Source organism: Cydia fagiglandana, chromosome 9 (assembly GCF_963556715.1).
Source record: "Cydia fagiglandana chromosome 9, ilCydFagi1.1, whole genome shotgun sequence".
Lineage (NCBI taxonomy): Eukaryota > Metazoa > Arthropoda > Insecta > Lepidoptera > Tortricidae > Cydia > Cydia fagiglandana.
Window position 1 is genome coordinate 9,632,114 of NC_085940.1, and position 10,084 is coordinate 9,642,197.

At 40.3% G+C, this 10,084-nt stretch overlaps 1 protein-coding gene across 1 annotated transcript; it reads left to right on the forward strand.

Annotated features, from left to right (window-relative positions):
• The first annotated feature begins 1,039 nt into the window (after nucleotides 1–1,039).
• On the forward strand, nucleotides 1,040–9,773 carry LOC134667633 (uncharacterized). Its single transcript, XM_063525059.1, has 9 exons — nucleotides 1,040–1,316; nucleotides 1,714–1,836; nucleotides 2,439–2,546; nucleotides 5,558–5,712; nucleotides 6,256–6,411; nucleotides 7,184–7,290; nucleotides 7,971–8,082; nucleotides 8,791–8,921; nucleotides 9,602–9,773. The coding sequence occupies exons 1-9, from the start codon at nucleotides 1,152–1,154 to the stop codon at nucleotides 9,763–9,765; spliced, it is 1,221 nt and encodes a 406-aa protein (XP_063381129.1). The 5' UTR covers nucleotides 1,040–1,151; the 3' UTR covers nucleotides 9,766–9,773.
• The last annotated feature ends 311 nt before the right edge of the window (nucleotides 9,774–10,084 follow it).

Genomic DNA, 10,084 nt, shown 5'->3' on the forward strand with positions numbered 1-10,084 from the left:
TTAGTCCTATTCTGCTTTCGTCACTCATGCTACATTCGTCACAATCGTCGGTGGCTTTCAATGTAGAATGAGTGACGAAATCAGAATAGGACTAATTTAAGAACTTGACGAAAAACGAATGGGACGACCCAAGACGATACCCATGTTTCTTGAGCGAAATAATACTCTATCGTTGATCGCTACTCCACCGCCCGGATAGCTGCAAAAGTTATTCGACCTTTTGGATGAAAACAGATGGATTAAATACAGAGTACTTGCATAAAAAACTGGACTTATTTCCTGTAGACTGCTTGCTCTCTGCTAGATTTGCCCTCGAAAATAAGCTATTGTTTGCAACCTAACCTAACTCTTATTATTATGTAACGTTAAAGACTAATTTTGTTGAATCAAGTAAAAATTTGAGGAGAATTATTGTTCGGGTGAAATATTTTATTCATCAGTATACATTATGGCTCGTTGTTAAGAAGCCAAGAATAAACCAGAAAAAATGAAAAAAATATATGCACCTTTGCATTTGTTCCTTAGAAACAAATTGTCTTTTAATATAGAATTTGACCTACCTATTACTACTACATTCTTCGATGTAATAATTGCCTTTAAAATTTTATTCAAGTTTTAATAATTTTAATTTCTGGTCAGCAGTGAATTCTAATATATGTCTGTCTGGTACTGAAACTTTATCCTTACTTACCTTATTTCTGTAAGTCTAGTTAATAAATACGAATTGATATAAAATAATCGCATTTTAATTATTTGTTCCTTAGGCGCTTAGCACACTGGATCCGATTCGCACTTCGCTCCGATGTTAGAGCGAGACAACGTTACGCGCTTATTATAGCGACATCCCGCTCGCACATCAGAGTGACGTGCTAATGCCGGACCCTAGTCCTAAAATAAGTACCTAATATAGACAGTATAGACAAATTAAATCACTCATCGACTACATCCTATTTTGTTAAAAAGTCAGATAAATAAATGCAATCAGTTGCGATTAAATAAAACTACTGCTTAACACATTACTGATAATTTACTTTACACTAATGAAATATCACGATATGATAAGATATGTATTGTACGGATCTTTCATTATCATCATTTGGCAATCGTTAGCCACCTGATTAGGTCGTCTAGCATAACACTAATTTACTAAAATGTTAACTTTAGTGATTTCTTTGATAGTTCCGCTATCCTTAGTATTAATATTTAGATTTTTAAATGCAGAGCGGAAACCGCCGATATTCGGAATTTACCAGCAAAGGAACAAGACTTACTTTTTGAAATTTATTGTTATGTACTTTTTCTTAAGGAGTAGACAGGTAAGTTATGTATTTTTGTACTTTCCTAATCATTACAGAATCAAACGAGAGAAGATACTCGTAATGTGGCATACACAAGTCAGTTGGATCATTCCACAAAAATGTAACTAAATTATTTACGCAGGCCGGCAACCCTTGTTTCCCGGCCCGATTAAGTTTCTAATAGTCTACCAATTCGTGTCCTAGGCCACTATACTTAGAACCTTATCGTTTTAACTTAGAGATACTTAGGTGCATGACATACATTATCATACATTACTCAATAAGCAGCCATTGAAGACAAACGTACTGATTCGTTATGTCATGGTTCTATAGTGGACTAGGAATCACATTGGTTGTCTGTACTGTACCTACTTATTGTTACAACTTCTTTAATAACTTGCATTGAATGTCGTAGTTAATCAGACACCTGAGAAGACTGCGCGCCGTAGACGTGGGTCGAAGCGACGATGGCACCATCAAACCACACGAACAAGACGAGCCTCTGGAGAAGAAATACAATCTAGGAGATTATCCATTTGTAAGTCTCATATACCTAATAAGTATTTCCCGCACTAGGAATTCGGGCACGCGAAACGTACATCAGTCGCCATCAGATACCTACATCGGAGCGCCCAACAAGATGCTCAAATATATCTGAACATGGAGTTTAACGTCTTGGTAATACATATCCTCCTTGGTAATATATATCTTGGTAATAAATATTAGGAACATCTTGGCCTTGGCATTTTTTTCTATTCGTTTTGGCATTTTGTTCACCTTTCCGTTTTTAGGGTTCCGTACCGAAAGGGTAAAAACGGGACCCTATTACTAAGAATCCGCTTTCCGTCTGTCTGTCGATCTGTCTGCCCGACTCTTGTCTGTCTGTGTGATAGCTAGAGGCAGTTCAGTTCACAGATGATATATTTCTGTTGCCGCTATAATAACAACAAAAGTGGGGCTCCCATACAACAAACGTGATTTTTTGCCGTTCTTGCCTAATGGTACGGAACCCTTGGTGCGCGAGTCCGACTAGCACTTGGCCGATTTTTCACTTTGTTTTCGCCTACCCAATTATGATCTGATACTACGTTTTCGAAACCATATTGTTACGTTATAATAAATAATTGTTTTTATATTTAGGCCGTGGATGCAGTATATTTCAACGGGATGTCAAAGGAAGGAGCTGCTCTCGTATGCGGTCTGGCACGCAGGGCTCACCACGATGTCGATACATTTATGTACTTGAAAGTGAGTTAGTTTATGTACTTCCTACTGTAACATTTGTGACGTTCCACGGCAAAAGGTACCTTATGGCGGCTGGCGCTTACGTCAGCGCCGCAATAATATTGGAGCGGCGTTAATAATAGCGTAAGCGCCAACCGCCATAACGTACCTTTACCTGTGGGACATCACATTTATCCATCCTAAATTTATAACATACACAAAATACATAATAGATACTTTCAAGAATTTAAACAAAATATAATATAATAATCCTTACCTGGTTTGCAGCAGTTCTGCTACCCTTCATGGCGAATACCTACCTACCTAAAACTTGGGGCAAGGTTCGCTTGTACCATTGTTGGTACCTGTCCAAAACCACTAAACTAAACAGACACCGCAATCCACTACCAATACAGCTCTTACTGAAACAAAAGAGCAAACGGCGCTCGTATTTCTAGCGAGGACCGATTGACTCAAATCAATTACACTAATATACAAAAAAAAGTTTGGAATTAAACAGTCAAGGAACCGAACCGGCGTCTTCATTACACGACTAACGTCATTCATTAGGTACATATACTTCATGGCCACTCGATCACCAATCGGGTGATTCTTATCACAATTCAGAACCATTATACAGGGCGTCCCACGGCTATGCCACATGGAGGGAAAGTACCCTGAATATTGTAGATGGAACATTTTACGGAAAGAAGACATTATTTTAATTTAATAATAATTTTTAAGAAAAAAAAAACCGACTTCTATGGGGGCCGGTGAAAGATTATTGTAGATGGTATACCTACTATGTAGAAAAGGAGGTAAAACCACCCACTTTTCTACTAGCATTTCGCTTCTGTAAGGGTCGTAGTTCTAGCCTAACCTAACCCACTTAAATTCTCTGATAGCAGTTCGGTTCTGTGAGGATCGCAGTTCAAACCTAACCTAACCCACTTAACGGCGCATGCGGTGCGGTGTACGGGGGTTTAAGCGGGAGGGGCTAGTAAGATTGGCATCATCATACTTATATACTTACACATTTTATGGTAGGTAATCATAGTGATTTATTTAGTTAAGGTATCATAGTGGTTTTCCGGGTCAAGGTCCGGGTCCGAGTCCGGGTCCGAGTCCGGGTCCGAGCCCGGGTCCGAGTCCAGGTCAAAATCGAAATTCGTAATCACCAAATGTGTACTATGCGTTGTTGAAGAGTTCTATTCTGGTCATCATCAGCAGTTCCATTTCATCAAATGTGACAGTTTTTAATGTAAATGCTTGATTTTATGATGAAAATACAAAAAAATCTATGCGTATGCCTTTAATATTTGAGGAGTTCCCTCGATTCCTTATGGTTCCCATCATCAGAACTCGAGCTTGACAAAAATGTGGCTTAAAAACTTAACTTGCTTAACAAACATAACGAAGAGGAAAAATCGCCAAACGTGAACTATGCGTCGTTGAAGAGTTCTGTTCTGATCATCATCAGCAGTTCCACTTCATCAAATGCGACAGTTTTTAATGAAAATGCTTAATTTTTTGATGTAAACACGAAAATCTCTATACGCATGCCTTTAATATTTGAGGAGTTCCCTCGATTTCTTATGGATCCCATCATCAGAACTCGAGCTTGACAAAAATGTGCATTAAAAACTTAACTTGCTTAACAAACATAACGAAGAGGAAAAATCGCGAAACGTGAACTATGCGTCGTTGAAGAGTTCTGTTCTGATCATCATCAGCAGTTCCACTTCATCAAATGCGACAGTTTTTAATGAAAATGATTGATTTTTTGATGTAATTACAAAAATCTCTATACGCATGCCTTTAAGATTTGAGGAGTTCTCTCGATTCCTCATGGATCCCATCATCAGAACTCGAGCTTGACAAAAATGTAGCTTAAAAACTGAACTTGCTTAACAAACATAACGAAGAGGACAAATCGCCAACCGTGAACTATGCGTCGTTGAGGCGTAATTCCGTTCTGATCATCATTAGCAGTTCCACTTCATCAAATGTCACTTTTTTGGATGTATATGCTTGATTTGATGATAAAAACCCAAAAATCACTATATGTATGCCTTTAAGATTTGAGGAGTCCCTCGATTCCTCCTGGAACCCATCATCAGAACTGGGTTTTGATAGAAACGGGACCAATCTGTATGCATATACATTCAATCAAAAAAAGAATTTTCAAAATCGGTCCAGTAATGACGGAGATATGGAGTAACAAACATAAAAAAAAAAATTAAAAATATACAACCGAATTGATAACCTCCTCCTTTGGGATTTGGAAGTCGGTTAAAAAACAATTTCAACTGCATTTATAGATTTGTAAATAATTACATGATTGAACCGGGAATCGAACCCGCTACACGAGAAAATAAATAACTTATTTAGCAAAAAATAATCCTTATGATGAAGCCTTTCGATCGCTACAGGGTGATTTTTTTTTCTCGTGTAGCGGGTTCGATTCCCGGTTCAACCATGTAAATATTTAAAAATCTATGAATGCAGTTTAAAATGTTTTTTAAATTAAAATAATGTCTTCTTTCAGTAAAATGTTCCATCTCCAATATTCAGGGGACTTTCCCTCCATGTCGCATAGCCGTGGGACGCCCTGTATACCTACTGTTAGATGTTCACGTATACCTTCATGTTATCAAGAAAACCAAGTTTGCGGGCTGTACATCTCGTCGAGAGACCCGGAGACAGGCCGAGAACGAGTGTGTACATGCTGCTCCCTTCTCGTCTCGCGCTTCTCCGAGTGCATCGGAGCGGTGCCGAGACTTATTGGCGAGGGGCTCTCGACGAGTGTTATGTGTACAGCCGACAAAAACTATTGCACCAATTGTCTCTTATGCGGGGCTGTAGGTTAGTTACACACTTGTCGACAGAGCCCGAGGCAGGCTGAGAACGAATGTATACATGCTGCTCCCTTCTCGTCTCGCGGTTCGCCGAATGGATCGGAGCGGTGCCAAGACTCGGCGGGAGGCTCTCGACGAGTGTGTACAGCCGACATTATACTTATAATTTGTCTACAGGTAGAAGGAGAAGAATTGCTACTCACACCCAATCTCCCCGACACTCGTGCAACTCAAACCGCAGTGGAACAGGGTCACTACAAGTCTGGGGGACTCTCCATTGTTAATTTCATACCTATGCGGACCTGGGAGGTGACCTACAGCGGCGAGATGAAGTAAGATATTTTTATTAAGTACTTTTTGGGGTTCCGTACCCAAAGGGTAAAAACGGAACCCGATTACTAAGACTCCAATGTCCTTCTGTCTGTCACCAGGCTGTATCTCATGAATCGTGATATTCGTGATAGACTAGCTAGACAGTTGAAATTTTCACAGATGATGTATTTTTGTTGCCGCTATAACAAGAAATATGTACTAAAAAGTACAGAACCCTTGGTGGGCGAGTCGGACCCGCACTTGTCCGGTTTTTATTAAGCACTACTCTAGACTTTCTGAATTAATCTGGGTTACTGATGTCAGCTGATGTCAATAAAAACGACTTTAACACGTTTCCTTAGCTTAAACAATGGAAATGTTTGTTTATTTTCTTAAACGGCAACTTAAAAAAATGTTCTTGTAAAATCGTTAACGCTCTTTGAACACCACGCCTATCGTGCGCGGCGCGGCATCGTGAACCTTATCTCAATGCACAAAGATTCATATTGGGCTGTAGCGGTTAAAATATTGTGAAGCTTTAATTATAAATATTTTGTTTCCAGAACCAAGGACGGCAAGAAGATGGACGTCGAATTAAGCGTAACATGGAGCGCCCACTTCGGCCACTTCAACTATGACACCCATATGGCACCACTCAGTATGGCTAGCGACATGGCTTGCGAGGCTTGGTCCGCCGACTATTTCAAATTACTTAAAAAGTTAGTTTCACTATTACCTTAATTTAATATGATTGATTTGTTTATATTCGTATCTACCATCGCCCACACTGTTAACTGTGGACCTACTCAACACAACACTACATCAGTGGACCTTATGCCTTTTGTAATAAGGTCCGCTTATGTCCCAACACCGGACCAACGCCTCTATACTCGAAGAGCTCGGAGTAACCACCAGGCTCTCAACCACATGTCTCCGGAGAGTACTTGAGTTCTTCGGACACATAGCCAGGAAGACTGGAGACAACCTGGAAAAGCTAATGGTCACAGGTTCGGTGGAAGGAAAGAGAAGGGGCCGCAGTCCAACGCGATGGTCCGACCAGGTTAGCAAATCGCTATCCATGAAGGTCCATGATGCCTTAGAAGTCGCAAGGGATCGGATAGACTGGAAATCTGCAATCCGGAATCATGTGCTCCATTAGGAGGTCACGACCCTCAGCACTGAGGAAAACGAAGCAAGGAGGAGGATGTCCAGTTAGGAGTGTTATTGCTGATTGTACAATCAGTAATTGCCGCGATCCGCGATCTAATGCTAATCTATTAACATTTGTGAAAGTGTCATACCTAGGCATATCAACTTTCAACCCAGAGGGACAATTAACCCCCAGTTGAATTAAATACCCAGCCTGCATGTACAGAGAGAAAAACCTTTAGCTTACCACACCTGCATACATGTTCGGAGCACTACTTACAAATAAGTGAAAGCCCAGTAAAAAAAGACCTTAGTTACATCTTAACGTATTTTTCATTTCAGGTTCCATCAAACTCACTATGAGCAGATGGGCCATCTATTAGGCACTGTGACCATCAACGGCGTGACAACGGATATAAACATGCCGTGCGTCAGAGATCATAGCTTCGGTAAGTTCATAGTCTTCTTCTTCTTCGTGGTCGTGACCTCATGTCTGAGGGACGTGACTTCTATGGGTTATTCTTCCTACCACTGCTTCCTACCATCTTCGGCCATCTGCATCGTTGCCTGGAGCGAAGTCTGGGTAATGTTTTGGAGCACATCTGACCATCTACTGGTTGCACGCCCTCTACTCCTTCGTCCGTCGAGACTCCCGGTAATAATGCGCCTTTCTAGCGTGTCCGTGCTGTCCTGTGTGGCCGAAGAATTTGAGGACTCTTTGGGTACAGATGGTGGATAGCCTTGTGGTGATATTGAGTTCTTAGTAGGCAATGAGATTATAACCACTACCTTCATCGTTCTAGTAAGATGTGTATGTATGTCAGCTGCGGATATAACTGACCCCTGCATAGAGGTTTGTTTGCAGTAGGGGTCAACTATCTATGCAGCTGATTCTACATTATACGTTGGACTGCTGGGACATAGCCCATCCAGATGCTCACCTGAAGCTTCAGCATATGTTGTGGATTTAAGTCTATCACGTCTCACATAGCCAATATGAGAATGGATGGATGACAATGGTCGTACATACCTAATTGGCTTAGTTTCGTATGACGTGACAAAAGCAACGAAACCACTGGTTACAAACTCGACAAAACGTGTACTTAATGTTTTTATTATTACATTTCAGGAAACTATCGTGATTGGCGCAATTTCCACAGATACGTTCTTCACTTTTTGTATCTCGAGAACGGAGATTGTCTAGCCGTGGGTTGCGTGTCAAAACCCGCTATCTTCTCCCAGTGAGTATGAAAAGTGATTAGAGTCTGTGCAGAAAGAGAAGAGTCGTGAAATGTATGGGCTCCCTTACATTCCTCGACTCTTTCCGCACAGTCAGACTACCTCTCATAACACTTTAAACTCTCGCCTTTTGTTCACATATTTAATGACACAAACGGGTCTACCGTGATATATTTTCATTTTTCATTGTTTTTACCTTAAATTCCGACGTTTCAGCTGAGTTGTACCAGCTGTGGTCACGGAAAGACACTCGAGTGTTCCAACATAGCTGAAACATCGGAATTTAAGGTAAAAACAATGAAAGTATATCGCGGTAGACCTAGCAGTATATCGCAGACCGTTTGTATAATTAAATGTCTACCTCTCATATTCTGAAAACCATTTTCCAACTTTTTGAATGCTTTTAGGCAAAGAGCTTTTATAGTCAATAATGACAATATTGTAATACAATGTAGGTAATAGAAATAATGCTCTCCTAAAGATCACTGTGCAACTGGGCTTTAAAAGCGAACTCCGTCCAATGTTGTGCACTGTGCACAATAATTAGGCATGCCTTTGTATATATCAAGACTAGTTCTGTGCTTCTAATATTTATGTTGCGTCAGTTAGGATGATATTGGATTGTCATCCAATTCAATTTCTATGGCACTTTGTCCTTGTCGCAAGGACACTTAGTTGAAATGATACGGGAGATTGACTTTTTTTTTCAGTCTTACTGTTGGCTATTTGTGCCGAAAGGCCGATCAGAGGATATTTCCCGTGAAGTCCACCGATTTTAAACTATATCAACACGGAGAGAACGGAGTATTGCCAAAGGATTACGGATTCAGTTTTAAAGCAGGTAAAAGCAAGAGTTTAAAAAGTTATTTATTGGTCATAACAAAGATTTATTGATTCTATAAGAAGTGTAGTCTAAGAAAAGAGCTGAGGTGAAAAGTTATGTTTGCCACAACAGGCCCAAGTTTATTTGCACATCGAGCCTTAAGGCTGATATAGACGGCGCGCGAACTCGCGTGCGATTTTAGCTACATTGCGGACTGTTGGTAACATCCAATTCAACCAACCGATCAAAACCCGCAATGTAATGAAACTCGCATGAGAGATTCAGTAAAAATTATCACTAATCATACATTACAAACAATTCTCTTTGTCATTAATGTAAGAACCCCCTTATCTATAAAACTTTACGGGCCTGATTTCGTTAAATTATGTTTTATTCCTTTCTTACAAATACATAAGTCAAAATGACTTAAATAAATAAAGACAAACGATTAATTAACTAATGAGGGTTTCCGCGATCGAGATTTTCACTAGATGGCAGCACCATGACGAGAGGTATTTTTGACAGCTGCTGTGCATGGTTGAACATGATTGCACCAATCATGTTCAGTGACAGCTAGACCTCTCGCCACGGTGCTGTCATCTAGTAAAAAACTCGATTGCGGAAATCCTCATTGGAGTTTGTAGCGCGTTTATGAATATGGGGGGTAGTCTATAATTTTTTTTTATTTGTACTTTCAGGAGGTGAACAGTACGTAGTCAAAGTGCTAGTGAACGAGGAGGATTCATTCTTCATAGGCAAAGACCGAGAAGCGAAGTTCTACGAACGCTGGTGCACCGCTGAAGTAAATGGCGTTAAAGGCTGGGGCTGCGCTGAGTGGCAGTATAATAATACTCGCAAGTGAAATTTGTACAGTTACAATTTGGTAGGTAATAAAATATATTCTTGTTTGCTATATTTTTGTGTTTTTTAGTGTCTCTCAGGTGGGCAAAGGCCTCCCCTTATATACTCCAATCGGCTCTGTCGGTTATCATTTCTATTCTATGTGGAACGCGTCCAAGCCCACCCGCCATGTCCTTTTTGGCCTCGTTGGTCTTTTGAATGTATATATATTATTTACGTGAGAACATATCCAAATCTTATCGGTTCGAGCTCCAATGGAGCTCGGCTGTCTTTAAGCTACTAATATATACCACCTTGGCTTTGGAGCTATCTCCTTTGAA